The sequence below is a fragment of the Seriola dumerili genome, unplaced genomic scaffold (genome assembly GCF_002260705.1).
Source record: "Seriola dumerili isolate Sdu_G_001 unplaced genomic scaffold, Sdu_1.0 BDQW01000088.1, whole genome shotgun sequence".
Lineage (NCBI taxonomy): Eukaryota > Metazoa > Chordata > Actinopteri > Carangiformes > Carangidae > Seriola > Seriola dumerili.
Window position 1 is genome coordinate 6,270,357 of NW_019174343.1, and position 18,131 is coordinate 6,288,487.

At 40.6% G+C, this 18,131-nt stretch overlaps 1 protein-coding gene across 1 annotated transcript; it reads right to left on the minus strand.

Moving 5' to 3' along the window:
• Positions 1-1,094: 1,094 nt before the first annotated feature.
• gxylt2 (glucoside xylosyltransferase 2) lies at positions 1,095-17,636 on the minus strand. Its single transcript, XM_022745307.1, has 7 exons — positions 17,200-17,636; positions 10,481-10,679; positions 9,225-9,356; positions 5,467-5,718; positions 4,995-5,118; positions 3,132-3,304; positions 1,095-2,084 (listed from the first exon to the last, which is right to left on the minus strand). Exons 1-7 carry the CDS (start codon positions 17,487-17,489, stop codon positions 1,908-1,910), a joined length of 1,347 nt encoding a protein of 448 aa, XP_022601028.1. The 5' UTR covers positions 17,490-17,636; the 3' UTR covers positions 1,095-1,907.
• Between the last annotated feature and the right edge of the window lie 495 nt (positions 17,637-18,131).

Consider the following 18,131-nt stretch of genomic DNA (forward strand, 5'->3'; position numbering starts at 1 on the left):
AAATAATAGCAACCAAATAAGACAAAATAAATGAAATGATACAGCTATAAATATATAAGAATAATAATGGAATACAAATAGATTAAATATAAAATATATACTTTATAAATATAGTATGGAAAGATGAATGTGTAAGTATTTTTTATATATAAACACATGCATACACTACTGTGCTACATCCTATCTGCTAACCTGATATTATATTAATCCTGGAAAGACCACACACACACACATACACACACACACACACACACACACAAGTATAAGTAAGTAAGTATACATGTTCAAATTTATGGGCTTTGTGTTTTTGTAGTACAAGTTATTATAATTTATCCACTGCAGTTTACGCTAATTCCTTTCCTCTTTACTATCTGTATACAGCCATTTTTGCCAATAGGTTTGGGAAATCCTCAATGATTTACCATATTACTGTATATTTTTAAAGGTATTTTATGGATTCAGGAACTGAAACTAGTTTTAACAGACTACATTTGTTTGAAAACCTAAAGGAACAGAAAAGGGGGACTTTGTACCAACCTGTCAGCCACTGTTGGACCACATACCGTGGTAAATTCAGTTAATAACCAATTTCTATATTAATGTCAAAGAAAACGTCTGCATTGTGATGCAGTAGTTACCTTTGTTTACAGTATGAACCTACATCTGTCCTCTCTCTGCAGTTGATATACACAAGAATGCATTTCATCCATTCGCATTATTTAATAAGTTACCATTCCTATAAATTGCCTATAAATTGCATATAAAGAGGGGTCCAATTGGATCCAGTGTGTGTATGAATGAAGCTTAAGCAGGTTCAGTACATTGCATTGTTTTATTTAGAAACACATGATGACTTGACAGCCATTTTCAGTTTCCAGTTTGAATGATTTGATACGTTTAGACAATCAAACCACATTTAAAGTAATGTTGCAACATATGACCCATGTGCTCACAACATAACATACATCTTATTACAAACTAAGATACCCTCTCAGACACACACGCCTATACCACTCAATAGTAAACATTGGCAGACATGAATATTTATATGGCACATTATCAGATGTAGTATGTAGTATGTCACTTTTTTTTTCTTTTTTTTTAAACTGCTAGCACTTTTGGTATTGATTCACTCGGACAGTGTAGCATCTAATGTCGACATGTGTACAAACAACCATCCAGTCCTAATATCATTCTGAAAGTGCATTTTAACATTTGGTGTGTAACATATAAGTCCGTATTTCCTCCGTTGTACTGTATTTAATACTGTCAGTGGCATTTGGCAGCTGCAGAACAGACCAATAACTCACAACTCTTCTCATTCACACAGGCTCACATTTCAGGTTATTTGCTGGTAAAACATTCACATGATTATAAAGGAGTGGTTTGTGAAGTTTTTCAAAAGTCCAAAGTCGACTTTGTTTAATGGACACCACATTCATGAGGAAAAATAGATACTTTTTTAAAATGCTTGGTTGGCAAAAATACGGCTTCAATTTTATTTTTACACTTGAGATGAAGAGCTGATACTTTAATTATTCTTGACAAAAAAGGGTCCATGCAATCTCTTTTCCCCACTGTAGTTTTCCAGCATTCTCATACATTTCATCACCACCTACATAACTGGGATGTGAAAATTTTGAGACGGCAATAAGGCAAACCTATTCTACGGCACCACTGACCAGCACTGTATGCTTCTCTGTATACATAGGCTTATTACACATGCCATCACTTGAGGCTCATAATGTTCTTAAGACCATTTTTTTTTCCCAGGTAGTGTCTTGTGTTGAATACACTGCAAATGCTGAGCCACCAGTCCTATCTGGAAGATGCTGGTTTGACAAATAGTTCACAGCAAGACGGTCCTTGGTGTTGTCAGATAAAACAGATTTCTCTTCCTCCATCAGTTATTTGTGTGGTCTGACGTGTCGCACCACTTTCTCCTCAAACACCTTCTTCATGGTCTTTTCTATTTGCTTGAGGAAGACTTGAGGAATCCGACCACACAGGGTGTTGACTGTGTCAAGGAACTTGGTCTGGATGGGGTAGAAGAGCGACTGGAACATATTGTCCTCAAAGGGAAACTGCAGAGACAGAGACATTACCCTGCGTCAGTTCTGGTCCCAAAGCTATTTCAGTCTGATAGTTTTTTAATGGAACATATCACAGACTAAATGGTATTTACAAATTCCGTCAGCGGGGTTGGGGTTGGGGTAGGGTGGGTTCTCTATTAATCATAAATTACGACACAGCTCATCTTTAAGAGGCTTATCTCAACAGAGCAGGGGGAACCGACTCTGCTGCTGGAGAAAACAAATTCTAAATTTAAAAACTGACCCAGATTGTTTAATGCAAGCAAGAGAGAAAATGCTCAAAGCTGCTCTTTTTTGTGAGCTGGTGTCTTTAAAGGAACAGTTCAACATTTTGGGAATCGTGGTTCTTTGCAGTTTACATCCATGTCTGTCTGACTCATATAACGCATGGAGTGAAGACTTTGAAGGAGTTTAATGAAAAATGTATTAAGTGTATTTGCAGCAACATTATGATAGATAAACATTAAGTTGACCTTTGACCTTTTGGATGTATGTCATCACTTCATCATTTTATCCTATTAGACATTTGTGTGAAATTTTGTCATAATTAGCCAATGAATTCTTGGGTTATGGCCACAAACGTGGGGTCACAGTGACCTTGACCTTTGACCTTTTACCACCAAATTCTAATCATTTCATCCTCTGGTCCAAGTGAATATTTGTGCCAAATTTGAAGAAATTCCCATTGCTTCCACAAGAAAGGCAATGGGGGTTTGGGGTGTGTTAGAAAAGGAGATTATGCAGAGCAGTCATGTCAACATGGACTAGAATCACCAGACGGAACTTTTCCAACATTTTATGGAATCCATGTCATGAAGAGCAAAGGGAGGCCCTACCCAGTATTAGTATGGGGTTCCTAATAAATTGCTCACTGAGTGTACATTCTCACACACACACACACACACACACACACACACACACACACACACACACACACCAACATCCGCCTTGCACTGGATGTGGGATTTCAACAGAGGGCGCTATGCATCAGTACCACATTGTGTCTGTGAGAACTGAATTTCCCACTGACATACTCACGTCACGTATTGCATCATAGACTACTTTAAAGGCCGGCTGCTTGTCATCGTGATACACTCCACGGTTGCCATGGAGGATGGACACGCCTTCCTCTTCAGCCCCTTTACAGTTACTCCCGTACATACAATGATCAGGCCTGTAGTTCCACTGGCAGGGAAAGATGAAGAGACACTCTGAAAAAAGAAGAACACACATTGTGACTCATGCACTTCAGCTGCCATTGCCAGGAGGACAAAGTGAGGACAGTGGCTCACAATTCACCTAGAAGAATCTGGATAGAAAGACTGAACAGCAGTATAATACATACCTCTCTGTCCTCACAGTAAACAGGAGTTTGAGTCAAAAAAGTACCTGTATATACTGTGTGACTGGAGGATTCTTTATAGGATTTTTTAAAACAAATACAACTGTGAAGAAAATGAAATATGCAGCCTGAAATAGTAGAATATGTAAGAACTACACAGCCAGCAGTGGGAGGATATGCTGTCCCCCGATCGATGTATTAATATGCATGCACTGTTTTATCGTACCGCCCCATTCAGTCGAATTACAGTTCTTCACACAGTGTATATGCTGCAATAGGTTCAACGGTTGACGTGCTTCAGGGACTCTCTCTGGCTTCACCTGTCTGACTGTTCACACACAGGCATAACACAAAAATAATATGCTGATCAGACTGATGGGTTTTTGAATATATACTGCACCCAATGGTTCAGTGATAAATGAGTGTTCAATAAGTGTGACGCTCACTGTGATGGATGTGTATAGCAGAAGATCTTTCTGCAGTGCAGTTCCAGGAGTTTGTGTCCCACACATAAACAATGCAAACTATATGAAGAAGAAAGTATAGATGGTGGGAGATTTAGGAGTTAGGAAAGAGTTAGGAAAATCGTGTCATCCTCTTCTTTATAGTCTGCCAGTGTGAATGTTTCTTTCCTCCCATCTTTTTATGTATTTAGACTAAACAAAGATGGCAAGAAAGACCTCTGAAAACACACTAAACTGTTTATACTGCCCTTGAGCAAAGTAATCAACCTCCAACTGCTCCAGTGCAGCAGCTCAGTGGCTGGTGGTGATTGTACTGCAGCTGGAAGGTGGGAATGTGAACACACTGTATGTATGAACATAAAATTTAAACAATACCATGGATGCTCATATGTAGTTGCTAGTTTGAACCCATTATAAGAATATATTGTATAGTAAATTTGAATGAACCCATGATCTAGTGTGGTACAAAGTGCCAGGATAAATAAAAACAATATACAAATGTTTTTCTATTTATGCTTTAAAACAACATGAATTAAAAAGCCGACTCTATTTGTTTCCCTTTAAATGCCATTGAACTGTTTTCTGAAGAGATCTTTAAAGTCTTCAGACTATTTTCCCTTGATTGTAGAACAAAGCAAAAGCAGGTCAGAACAATGCTTATGGACTAATGTGACAATCCCTCTGGAGAAAGCCTCAACATGTAAAACAAACACTCCACTCTGCAGTGCTGTCAAACAAACACCAGCGATGCCAGCTCTGCCGATGGCTCTGAGCCCTTAATGCCCACATCTGGCCGCTGCAGCTGGAACCCAGTCTGCTGCTAGAGTCTGCCGTTCCCTATAGCCTCATCCTCATGTGCTCACTGATCAACATTCAGAATGAAGACTTTGTTTGTCTAGAGTGAAATAAGACAGTTTATGTTGGGAATGTGCAGTATGTGTAGTATTTTAAAATACATGTATACATACACAGTTTTATGTGTTAGTTTTGCCTTTCATTGACCTTCAATAGGCTTCAACATGCTAATGCATGATGTGTTTTCAGTTAGATAATAATACTAAGATGACTTGAATTCACTGCCATAAAGGGCTGTACCTGGGTTGTAGTGGAAGATAATGTTGAGGAGGTCCTGGTCTCCCCAGGTGATGTGGTTCTTGTATTTCTGATAAAGCGGATGGAGAAGATCCTCCCACGACAGGCCACTGGAGATCATACTGTTCTGAAATACCAACAACAACGTTCAACAACTCACCAACAGCTCAAGAGCAGCCATTTTTCTCCCCCCCCAAAACACATCATCAAAGGAGGAGCACATTTACATTCAAGCTTCCATTTGCAATCTGCTGGCAGCATTAAGAACTGGAGAGCTGCTAAATTGAGTTCTGAGGGCAGAACTGTGATGCTAGCGTGGTAATCGGAAAGCTTCAATCACAGCCCACTCAGAGTGCGCAGCCTGTGACTTCAGCTCAAAGAAACAACCCCTTCAGAATGCAAAAGAGACCCCACAGCTCACTTAAACTTTCAACTGATCAGAGTATGAAGAAATACGACCATCTTTTAACCTCACTTTGAACAGTTTGCTGCGGATCCTTGTGAGATTCATCAGCATGACACCAGAGTTGACCCCCGTGACCCCGTAGAAAGGGTGGCGTGCAAAGCGGCTGTACCAGCCAATCTTGGGGACCTCGTGCTCTGGAGCCATTGCTGCAAGCTGGGTGCTGTTGAAGGACTTCAGGAGACTCCAGATGTCATCCATGGGCCGCAGGAACAGGACGTCTGTGTCCACGTAGAGTAAGGAGTCCACATCCTTCAGGATCACCTGTAAGCACAATGACAGTCATCAGCAGAATATTCATGACCACAGTCGTCCATTTAAAGAACCTGAATGGGATTACATGATGTAATATCCAAAAAATTTAGTTAAATAGACAAAAGTGCTGTTGGTACATGTTCTGAAATACCTTGCCTTCTGCACAAACAGCTTGCTCTCCCAGACAACGACTTACATATTAATAAAACATAACTATAAAGTCTGTAGAAAGCATCAAGAGGTTCAGTTCAGATCAGAACAACTATGTGTCTGAGTGGAGAGAAAGAAAGATTCTTTACAGAATTAAGAGTCTTGAGCCAAGCTAGCAGCTCTGTGAGCTTGTAAACCCAAATAAAACCTGCAACAATTAGTCAATTAATCAATTAGTGGATGGACAGAAAATTAATAGCCAACCATTTTTATTACTGATTAATAATTTAAGTCTTTTTTTAAAAGAAAAAAATCCAAATGTTCTCTTGATTAAGGTTCTCAAATGTGAAAATTTGCTGTTTTTAAAATAGTAAATGAAACATTTTTCAGTTTTGATATGCTGGTTGAATTCATTTTGTGGTCTAGGAAACTGGTTTTAATAGACCAAACGTTCAGCTGGTTAATTAAATCGGCTGTAGGTAGACGGTCTTCAGTGCTTTATACAAGGAAAAAATAAAGATATTCTCTCACAGTGTCATGCCTTGCCTCCCTGTTTGCACAAAGATGTTGTTCTCCCAGACATCGACTCACCCAGATATTAAGACAACTAAATTATCATGTGAAAAAGTGCCATTTGTCAATTGCCCCAGACCCAGCATTTCAGAGAGAGTCGCCGACCTGGGATTTTTTCATTGCTGTTTCTAGTTCTGTAATACACTTTTCCGGTGCTACTTGGACACGTCCTCAGTGATCAGAGGACGTGTCCACAGTCTATGATAAAAAGTTGGTATCAAGACAGATGTGTTCTACAGAAAAGCATCTAAGAACTCGTACATCGTCAAATGCTGACGTTGATAATTACTTCCAGTATCCATTGATGAATTCTGCTGTCAGCCCATGGCAGAAAAATTATACTGAGAATTTTGCTGAGACAAAATTAGTTTTTTACTCACTGCCATGGAGCAAGTTTTCAGAGTTGAGAAATTTTGAGAGTGTAAACTATATTTCAGACAACCAAAGTATCTTCAACATATATAGCACAGGGACAAGGAGTATAGCACAGTTTAGTCACAAAGTGCACCTCTCACACTATACCATTTAGAATATGCAGAATAGAAAAAAGGAGCTTCAGGTTGCCTCTATAGCAGAGGTGTAACACTGCTGGGAGGATAAAGTATGAGGAGCAGGGTCCATGACAACAGAATCACTCGGCGCATAGGGTAGAGCTCAGTGTTAGTATTTGTGCTCTAGCTGCTCACTAATCCCAAAAGAAACCACGTCACTATGCTGCATTGTGCTCACCTATGGACTGTTGGTTATTGTTGCATTATGTTGCTGACAGCAGCGAGGAGTGGGTGATGGTGTGTGTAACAAATCTATAACGAATCCCAACAAGCCCAAACAGAGCAGCAGACCCCTGTTTCAACAACCAAACTGTATACGTGCACTTCCACAGTAATGCAATAAACTACACTGAGGACTGACTCCTCTGTGAAACAGATTTCGCTGTCAGTATAAATGGTGCTTTGCAAACAGTGTGGTTACACTAATGGATCATAAACCACAACAACAAACCGGATCAAACTTGCCTCTTAAAGCTGGTTTCCATAACAACCTCAAACATATATGTATATATATACAGTATATATATATATATATATATATATATATCGTGTGGTGAAAATATGTGTAAAACCCACAAAAACAGATTAAGACACAACACTATAGCTTAGTGTTGTTGTTCAAATGATTCGGAAAACTGTAAAACAAAATGAAGTCAGATCCAAAGAGGGTCGCCTTACTGTGTGGTAGGTTGATGACATGACTATTTATACATTTTAGATTTCTATTTATATCATCCTGAAAAGACCTATTTAACACTAATCTGTGGGCATTTTTCCTCTCCAACTTTAAAGGGGCTATTTGTAAGTTTTCTCTGCAGCTGAACATGGTTACTTGCCAGGAGCGGGTCGCGGTGATTATTGCTTGACAAGAGCTTCAGCCATTTTAGTCTTTATTATTACGTCTGGACGCTACAGGGAGAAGGTGACGAAGTGTGCCGGGGCTAGCTGGTTAGCATGCTAACTTCAGTAGAAGAAAAGATGTTATAGAGACAAGTGTTAACATTGGCGTAGCTTCCACCTCTGGGCACAGCTCTTGGTGAGTAAAGGAATGAAGTTTGATGCTGAACTCACAACATCTAGACTGGTATGTAAACAGATATTAATGCTAACGCTAGCTATGTAGCAATAGCAAAACTTATAAATAGCTCCTTTAACCTGGAGCCTCCTTTGAACTTTTAATAACTTGTAACCTGGTTGTACTGTGTTTAATAAACAGAACATTTTGGTCATATTCCATTAGACAGTCAGCATCATTTTCATGCCCTGTTCAGCAGGCAAGTGCAGTGATGAGAATAATAATAACAGCGGGGGAATAAGTGGTGCTAAATATGTATTAGGTTTACATGTAATGACATTAGTATTTTAGTAAGAGGGTGACAGAATGGAGCAAAGAGAGTGAATGAAACTGGCTAAAGACCAGTTTCCACCTCACTGAACAGCTCTCCAGTGCCAGCTGTGTCCTTCAGGAGAGGCTCTGCTCTCTCTCTCTGCTCCAGCCCACTGCTTGATTCTCCCCCCTGACTCAGAACATGAGGAGGTAATAAACTGCAGGATGCAGTGCAATTATTTCTGAGTGTTTTTTGTTGTTGTTGTTTTATTTCAAGAGAAAATAAAATACAGTGATGTAGCAGCTGGTCGAACTTTTCCACAACTTAGAAAAAATAATGCAGTAATTTAGTTGCAGGAAAGCATTCCCATAGTGACAAAACGACAGTGGGAACAAAAGCAGAGCCTGTTAGACTGGCTACACATTATGTTATGAAAGGATGGACCAGTCCACCCATTAAATAATTCAGATTATTGTGGTGATGCTCAGTAGGTGTTCCTAATAAAGTGAATAGTGGATGTTCATTGATTGCCTTGCCGCAAGAAAAAAAAAAACTATGGATCTGTCGACCTGCAATATGTTCATTACATGGCAAGTAAGCTGGCTGCTATTTCAACAAACGCTAGCAGAAAAGGAGAATCAATAGCCAGGCGCAACCTTCACTTGATGCAATTACTGGGTTAAGTCTCTGGAGACTGCTTATTTGTTAAGTAAGTGCTGCAGAAAAGGTGTGAAATCATCAATCACCACGCCAGTAATTAATTATAAGCATACACTGGGATAAAATAAAGGGCAGGGAAATGCTGTTTGAGTAGAAATGAAATGGATTAATGACTTTTTTTTCTCAAGGCTGGTTAATCACATTATGCATGGTGACTGAGGATATGAGGGGAGATAAGCGCTGCAGGCCTTACAGGGAGGAAGAGTCTCTGAGCAGCACAGGGCTTGAAGAGCTTCTTCCACTCGTCAGCGTTCCCCACGGAGAAGGTGATGGGGTAGATGCTGTACTGGAACTTGGCTGAGACGGGGCGAGGCCAGTGGTTCAGCTGGAAGTAAAGCAACAAATCACACTTTATAAAGAGGAAGCGTCTAATGGACCTCTTAAAAGGCTGGGTACGAAAAAGAGCCATTATAAACAATCATTATTCTGAAAGCTAACCTCTCTCTCTCTCTCTTTTCACAGACTTATCAACATAAAAAAGAATGTAAAGCCAGCCATTTAAAACAATGAAGTCATGTCTCGTGGTGCTGTGCTGTGCTGTTCTGCGTTGAACCCATGCAGCTGCCAGCTGTTGTTTTATCAAGAAACCAATAGTCTAAACAAGGCAAGGCACCCTCTTAAAGTCCGCAGTGTATGTCTAGAGCCCGTGTTATCTGACCTGTTAAGACTCTGAGTCCCTCCGTAATCATCAGTTTAACAGTTTGGCCCTGAAAAGAGTGAGAGCGCTGCGAGCAGTTGGCAGGGTTTGTGCTGACGAAGACGAGAGATCAGAAGAGATTGTGAGCAACCTCTCTAAAAACACACACCATGTCTCTTAACACCGTGTCTCTACATAAGCTCCATGCTGCACAAACCCAGCATATGTGTTACATTATCTAGGCCTTGACTACCACGACTCCCTGTCCTCCACGAGGGGATTTTCTACACATGGCAATGATTCACACACACATGACGGCAAGCTCATAAGTTTAGGAGTTGGATTTAAAGCTGTTTAAGGCGCTTTTAGGTGCTGTTTGAGGTCTGTTAATTGGAGTAATTTTAATAGACTGTTAGTTACAGTATCAGTGGAACTAATCAAAAACATGCCAGACACCTTTGTAAAGGTGACTTTGAAGTGATACACGCTACTGGAGAAAAAGCAGGATGTCTTGGTGATATATTACACCGCAGCCCTGAGATAAAAGGGTTATATGTCTGTACTAGAGGGAGTCAGAGAGGCAGAGTTGAAAGTGCTCTGATCTTGATGTCATCTATTACAAAAGAGAGAGGGGGAATGTTTAACATGTTCTGCATTAAATCAGAAATCACAGCATGCTCTAAAAGAAGTGTACACAGAAAATAAATTGTGTGTTTAGCCCAGGAGTCTCTGGTGCCACATCTGATTTTGTGCTGTTTTGTAAAAATTTGCACTACATACATTCAGGCGTCAGGGCACTGAAGGCTTCTTACCCTTTCTTCAAACTGTGGGGCCAGGGGGTCTTCAGCAAAAATGTGAAACTTGATCTTCTTGAGGCTGAAGAGGAGGGCTGATTTGACCATGGTGAGGGTCTCATCCAGACGATTCCCACAAGCCACCACAGCCAAGTGCATGAACTCCTCAGCCCGGGTGCGCTTGATCACAGGTCGGGCCACATTACTCCGCAGTTTACTAGAAAAGATATAAAAAGAAAAGGATGAAACGTGCACTGACAGTTTGAGTCAGAAGAAAACAGAAAACATACAGTAAAGTGGGAAAAGTGAAAGAGCAGCACTTATCCAACTCTCATCAACAGCACTGTGGTGCCCTTGAGCAAGGCCTTACCCCAACTGCCCCATAGGAGCTGCTCAACTACCCTGATTAAATACAGGTTAAAAAAAAAAGTAATTAACCTGAGCATTTTTACACTGGTATGTCATCTTTTCAATGCAATGTAACAATAAGGGCAAAATGAGCTCCATTAATCAAACAAATGATGTGCAGGATGTGCAGTTCTCTCCACCCCCCCGTGCTGTCAGATCTAAATGGGCCAAGGCCACGTGCGGGGGATGTGGAGGGGGTTTGGATCTGCTGACAGTCACTTATTTCATAAACCTTGTTTCCCTCACTCATCGCTTATAATTTGGCCTGAGTGCTGCAGAGCTGGTGAAGAGCAACTTGTACCCTACAACAGATGTACTGGTCTATACACAAGTCAAAACATACATGCAAAATGAATGTACTGAAAGAATTGGTGAAATTGAAACCTCCATGGTAAATTTGACCAATATAGAATTGTGAATGTCAACGTCTTTACACATTGTACATTTCTATGCAAGCAATTAGAGGTTACTAAGTCGTACTGACATGATGGAAAAGCCTATAAAACAGCATTTGAACAACATGCGATACTAAAACCATCCATTGAATCTACAGATAGTTATTAACCACAGTCTCACTTTAATAACTGAGCTTTGTTGTTCAGAATCTGACCAGAATTTAGCAGTATAATGAATTCAGGTCAGCCTCCTGAATGCTGATTAATTGTACAATAAATATTAACAGTGGAGCCATCCTATCAGAACAGACTGGGTGATATCATGCCCACATATTGAGCAAATTTATCCATAAGCTACACTTCCATCCGCAGCCAAATGCATCGAGATCTCAGAACCTGGCCTCCTCCTCACATGCCAACATGTCACTGTTGAACAGTAAGGGGCCTGTCACTTCATGAACATGTCGGCGGCACAGACATTCATTTTGGACTCTATGAGAATCTAGACAGAGGAAACAAGTGTGCAGCATTCAAGAAAATAGCAGATCACCGCATTCACCCTGCTGTCAGACAGAAAGGGTGCAAAGTCAAGGATTTCTCTGAATGGCATGACATCTGTGCCATCGCATACTCTTCAACACTACGTCCACACTATAACACACTACAACACACACACACACACACACACACACTTCTTTTCTGTAGCACTGCAAGTTCCCACAGGACTTTGTTCTACCATGCTCAAAGGCAAGTAGGTCCTTTATGTGATGTTAAAAACTTGCTCTCTGCAGAGATCGTGCTGCTGTGTAGAGTTAAAATACACTCAGCAGCGCAGAGCATCTCCCACTACGATGAAGAAACATTTGTACAATAGAAGAGCCTCAAGCTATGGCCAATATCATCTACTTGCCCCCCCCCCTCCCCACACGCACACAGACACTACATGGAGCTGCTTATAACAAAAAACATGTTCAAGATAAATATTTTTACAGCCCATAGGGAAAGAAGAATGACACACAAAAAAGAACAGAGACGCTTTTGTTAAACGTTTTCTGGGAGAACAGTGGAAGGCAAATGGTTTTACGACTAAAGACTGCGCCATTCCAAAAAAGGCATGGATTTCCTCTGAGCCCGGAGGAAGCAAAGAGTCTACCATAAAACGGATGGGAAGAGAGAGGAGTGAAATTTGACAGGTGGGTTACAGGGCTGTCTCCAAGCGTGACACTTCGTTTTCTGCATGGCTACGGGACAATGATGAACCGCAGATTAGGATGAATGAGAAGGTGCTGAGAAATCTGTCTGCCACGCTTCAAAGGCTGATGCGCTGTCAAGGTTGTTGAACACACGTTTTTATTTTCCAGCAGAAAATGCAATCCATATCTCCTACACAAGTGTAATTATGTCGCACTTAGTCATGCAAAATAAATGCCCTTGAAATGATTTCTGCATGAAATTGGATGACAAAACAAACAAAAAAAAAAAAAAATTTTCTTTGTTGCACAAAGCATGCGCTGCACACATGATGTTTAGTGTGATGGCAGCGTTCCCCACATCTGGAAGCAGTCGAAAAGCACAGAAGAGGTACAAAAGGATTGAATTCATTACTGGCTGCAGAGTGAGCATAAGAGGAGCCCTCTGCCTACAAAGCACCACAGCTAATGCTTTCAAATCACGGAAGGAGAGAAAAAAAGATAATGTCAGAGAAAAAAAGTACATGTACAGGAGAAAAGAGGCAGAGTTAAAACGACACCAAAGAGCACCTTGAAGGCATTTAATTAATCCGCATATGACTGTGTCTAACATGTTCACTTTGGTTTCAACCAGTGGAAAGCAGAGCCGTTAAATTGAATACGGTGCCCTTCGTCTTTAGGTGGGTGTAAACAAAAGTCACCTCTTCAAATCAACTTTAAAATGTCAGACTATATGATGATGAAACCTACAGGTCTTTCTGCAGATCACACGCGAGTGAACAGTTGTTGGTGTAGCCACAGCCAGATGACTCAAACTGCAGACAGACAATCTGTTTTCCTTTCAGTCACCCTATTTACAGGATTTGCAATCATCAGGATGTCTAGCTGAATCACCTAAAACCAAATATGCAATATCATTCCAATTCGTTATTCACCCAAGATGTGCTGACTAAACCTGATGATGATGAGTTACTTTCACATGGCTGAAATATGCACCAAAAAAAATTAGAACTAAGAAAGTCATTGTCTTGGATGTCAGGCGTGTACTCAATTATAGAGATGTGACGGTACATGTATTCTGCCCAACGTTTTTCAGTTGATTACTCCCTGTGAAACAAATAATTACTATTGCATCAGTACAATAAATTCTAAGAGCAGAGGCCAGGTTCTTGCACTTGCCCTTTGCAAACGTGCACAAACCTCTGTAACTGTGTAATAGCAGCCAGCATGTGGACTCGTGCACATAACCTTCCAAAATGTGAAATATCGCAATCTGCTGACTGCACACTGATCATTGTTGGGGTTTGAATCATTGGTACATGCAACCCCCCCCCCCCAAAAAAAACCTCCTCTTCTTTGTCCTTCAATAAATAATACACATAATTGGATAATTAGATAACTTACGTACTCATGAAGACGAGAAGAACAAGGACACAAGTAAAAAAACGACACATGCTGTGCAATGGCGGCATAAAGTCACTTTATGCCTTAACAAACATTGTCATGTTCTGCTTTTCCTGCTTTCTCCTTCTACAGCTGCCTTCCCATGTTCTTGCTGTAAATCCATAAGTGAGGCCTTTTTACGATGCTTGAGCCTCACCTCAGTGTTCCTTCACATTTGCATCAGTCCGCTGCGCCACTCCAGTATAAACAAGCACAAGCTCCAAATGTCCGAAAACTCGCATCAAACTAAACTGCGAACCTCACAGCACCAGCACCACGAGATCTATGGTCCAGATTTTAAACTACTAACGACTAATAACGTTTTTAATTAATCTCTTACCTATGCTTTCAATTCATTGATTATTGATTCAATAACATTATTAATGATAATGTGTGATTATTAATATGATATATGATATTAATGATGATCAATGATATAATTAATCAATATCATTGATTTATTGTATAATCTATAAATGTCAAGAATCAGTTAAAAATCCTCATCACAGCTTATCATGGTCCAAGTTGAAGTCTTTTACTTGCTTTGTTTGTTCAAACAATTCCCAAACCCAAAAATCTGTCGTTTCCAGTAGTAACCAAATATAGAAAACCAAATACAATGACATGATGAATGACCTAAACATCCACTGGCCATGAAAAGTCCTAGTCGATAGTTTCTGTTGATCGGCTTATCTATTGATCAACAAATTCTTTCAGCATATGCTGGATCCCTCACAGTTATCTTTGTCCTTCCAGGAAAACATTTTTTAGGCATGATCTGACACTTTCTAATCTTTGCCTTTCAAATCTTGCACTTCAGCAATATTGGATTTTACCCAGTGGAGGTCTTTCTAGCTTCTCCTTCCACGCCCCTCCATGACTCATTCACCAGTAATTTAAAAAGCGAGTTAGCCAATGTAACAGACGGATATAACTGCTCCTGATAGGGGCTCACACAAGCACCCTCCTCTCCAGCCAGGTCGGGCTACACAGGCAAGCAGGGAGATTTCAAACTGCAGGCAGAGAGAGAGTGTTCAGTCATGCAAAGTGACATTTTTATAGCTATGCATAATGCCACTGTGAGAGAGTGACTTCTTTACTGCAAGGAATGCTGCTTAGCTACATCTGAAGTGACAGGGCAAGGGATTTGTTTCAACACAGAGCATCAACACCCATCTAATCCTGTAGATACAGACCTTAATTCAATGTAACAAAGCAGATAGAGGGGTTATGGCTGCATTATACTGCATTTGATACAAATGCTGAAGGCATAAAGAGATCAGAGTGAAAGAGTATGTATCTTACAGATAAAAGACTGTTCTAAGGATTTTAAATCGCAGCTTTATGATATTCATCAACAATCAATATTACCAAGAATTAACCAACATTGCCAATTCATATGTTGATATTTTTTATATTAATGTTTGAAAGTAGTTGTTTTGTCCAACCAATTGTCTAAAATCCAAGCTCATCAATTCAATTTTAAATGATTTAAAAGAGAGAAAATCAGCAAAATCTCAGGTATGAGAATCTGGAACCAGACAATGTTTAACGTTTCTAGATAAATGATGTTTAATTAATTGTAATTATGTATATAATATAATATAATCACTAAAGGACCAATCATTTGTCTCGGACTGGTTGCTGGAGCTCTTCTTTCTATTTTTGCCCACAGGAAGTAGTGTGATGTGTCAAGAGGAAATGATATGATTAGGAAAAACAGGGATGTTTGTCTATTAGCATGCTGCACAGGAAATCTGTCCAGCGCTCAGATTCACAGATGACCAGAGTGTCGACACCGGATATGAGAAACAATTCTGAAATTTCTGCCCTAAAAAAAAAAAAAATCACAATTTAGTTCTCTATTTACATGTATATCCTCGTCATCCCTGTGATTCATTCTCAGAGTAAATTTGCCAACGTTTGTGTGTTTAGCACCTGAAAACTACACTCTATTGTTCAGATTCCTCTGGCTTTTATCCACCCAACTTAAAAAAAAAACATCAGAGAGGCGCATGCTTTAAATAGGAGAAAGTTTATGAAGGCAAAAGCTGCTACAGTCAGTCTAAAGCGTCTTCCAAACCTGTTGGTGTGTTGTTGTTAGTTTTTTTTTTTTTTTAAACACCCACCGGTGACCCCTTCCACCCCATCTCCCTTATCAGCGCTGAGCACACATGGAGGAGTGTGGTTTATGGGAGGATGTAAAGGTCCTTTCTCAATGGAACGCCTTGACGGCTTTTATCTACCCAACAGTGTCCCCAACCTGCAGTCTGGCTTTGGAGTAGAATACATATTATTGCCTGCTTGTGGAGTGGGTATCTCTCCACCACCGCATCGTGGCTGGTATGGCATCGCTGGCATTCAACCCAGGAGGAAAACACAAGGGATGTGTGAGGCTGAAATTAGAAAGCTGGAAGACATAATAAAAAGCTCCCATCCTTGGACAGAAATAGCACCTGACAAACTCAGCCTTTTGTCTAAATCCGAGAGGCTCGTGGGGAGATGGTGGCTTAATCAGTTCATCTGTCAGGGTGCAGCTTCTCTTTAATAGCAGAAAAAGGGAAAATCACACCCGACAAGCTTATCACCCCAACATAAGAATGACTGTCTTGGCAGACTTTGACAGGAGAGTAGTCAACAGGATGGGTTTCCGTTTTGTGTCATTTCCAGTGAAACTGTTTAAGAGGCAGCCATGACCATTCTGTGCACACTTAATTAACTGCCATTTATGTCTTTCAAGGTGACCTTTACCCCTTTTTTAAAAACATCACAGGATTAGAAGAAAAGGGCCTAAAGCACCATGGGTCAAATGATCAAGATTTAGAGGTCAGGTAATGATTTGTCATTCTGTTGTGCTGTTGTCTGATGTCCTCTCTGCAAACACTGCCAACATTTCCTCCTAATCATATTAGTCATGCTCTCTACTCACATTTCAGCAGCCCCCCCCCCCCGATTGCAACAGCGTGATTCACAGTTCAATATAAATGATGAGAAAATAATGGTTATAAAATGCAGCCAAGCAGATGCCCATATGCATGTTTAAGTGTCCCTTGACAGATTAGGCTATTGTGAAGCCAGCGTCCTTGAGCACAATGTAGGCAGTTTGATGAAGGGAGCACGTCTGCTTCAAAGCGCGATTAAACGCTGACACACTCACTCTTTTAACTTCCCAGCGACGGGAAAGATGAGAATCAGCAACGCCAAGTAGTTAACGATGCTTTTGTGCGAGCGCAAACGGGGAAAAGGCGTGGAGGAAAAGCGCTCATGACCGACAGAGCAGAAAGAAACAAACTCGCCTCACCTCTTTGCATTCACGCTGGCACCTCTATTGATCGTTTTCCCCTCTTTTCGTCCCTTGAGAGGCTCCACCGCACGCACACCGACTCCGGCGGATGATTTCCTGACAAACTTTGCCGCAACATCGCGTCTGAGCTCAGGAGACGACGGGGAAGACTTGCTGCCCTCCTCCTCCTCCTGCTCTACAACTTCTTTCAACAGCGGATCGTCCGCGGCATTGCCCCCCAAAAAGTACAAAAGTAGGAAAACTCCGAAACACACGGCGATCACAACTACTTTGCAGTGGATCCGCATGGTGAGAGCGACTTGTTGCGGGTGGAGGAGGCAGAGGGAGCTCCGCTCATGTCTGCGAGTGAGGGAGAGCAGCCCGAGTTGACATTTTGTTACCGTTCCCCGCTCGCATTTTTCTGCAGATGATGATGGAGAGCGGAGAGGAGCTTCTCAGCGTCCATGGAGGATTACACAGGGGAGGCGTGGCTTCTACAGCTTTACCGTAATGACGGTACTATTAACGCGCGGTTATATTGTAATAACACTGTAAGGGTTATAATGTGTCTGGTTTATTTAATTTTTTTAACCTACTTTATTTTTATCTGTAGTACAGCTAAAACAATTTTATGTCACGGTTATGTTAATATCTTCTTAAAAATCATTCAAAGTTTATTACAGTATTTGTCAAGAAACGTATTAGAAATACAATAAAATCTCTATTTAAAAAAAGCAGCATTAATTATTGAAATCGATTGTTATCATACTACTGCTTATTAAAACATCTATCATTTTGCTAGTAAAGTGACCACAAAGAGTTGCAGCGTTCTATGATTTCTTTCATCAATCCATTATAAAACTTTAGAGGATTAACTTTGAAGGCATCATGATTCAAAGAAACTTTATTTGTCTCTAGGGGGCAATTTAAAAGGGACATAGAGTAGTCAC

Coding starts and splice junctions, on each gene's coding strand:
- gxylt2 (XM_022745307.1), bottom strand. CDS start 17,489: ATGCGGATCCACTGCAAAGTAGTTGTGATCGCCGTGTGTTTCGGAGTT. Junction 3,305..4,994: donor TATCTTCCACTACAACCCAG/GTACAGCCCTTT, acceptor TTCTTTTTTCAG/AGTGTCTCTTCATCTTTCCC. Junction 2,085..3,131: donor TCTATGATGCAATACGTGAC/GTGAGTATGTCA, acceptor CTGTCTCTGCAG/TTTCCCTTTGAGGACAATAT.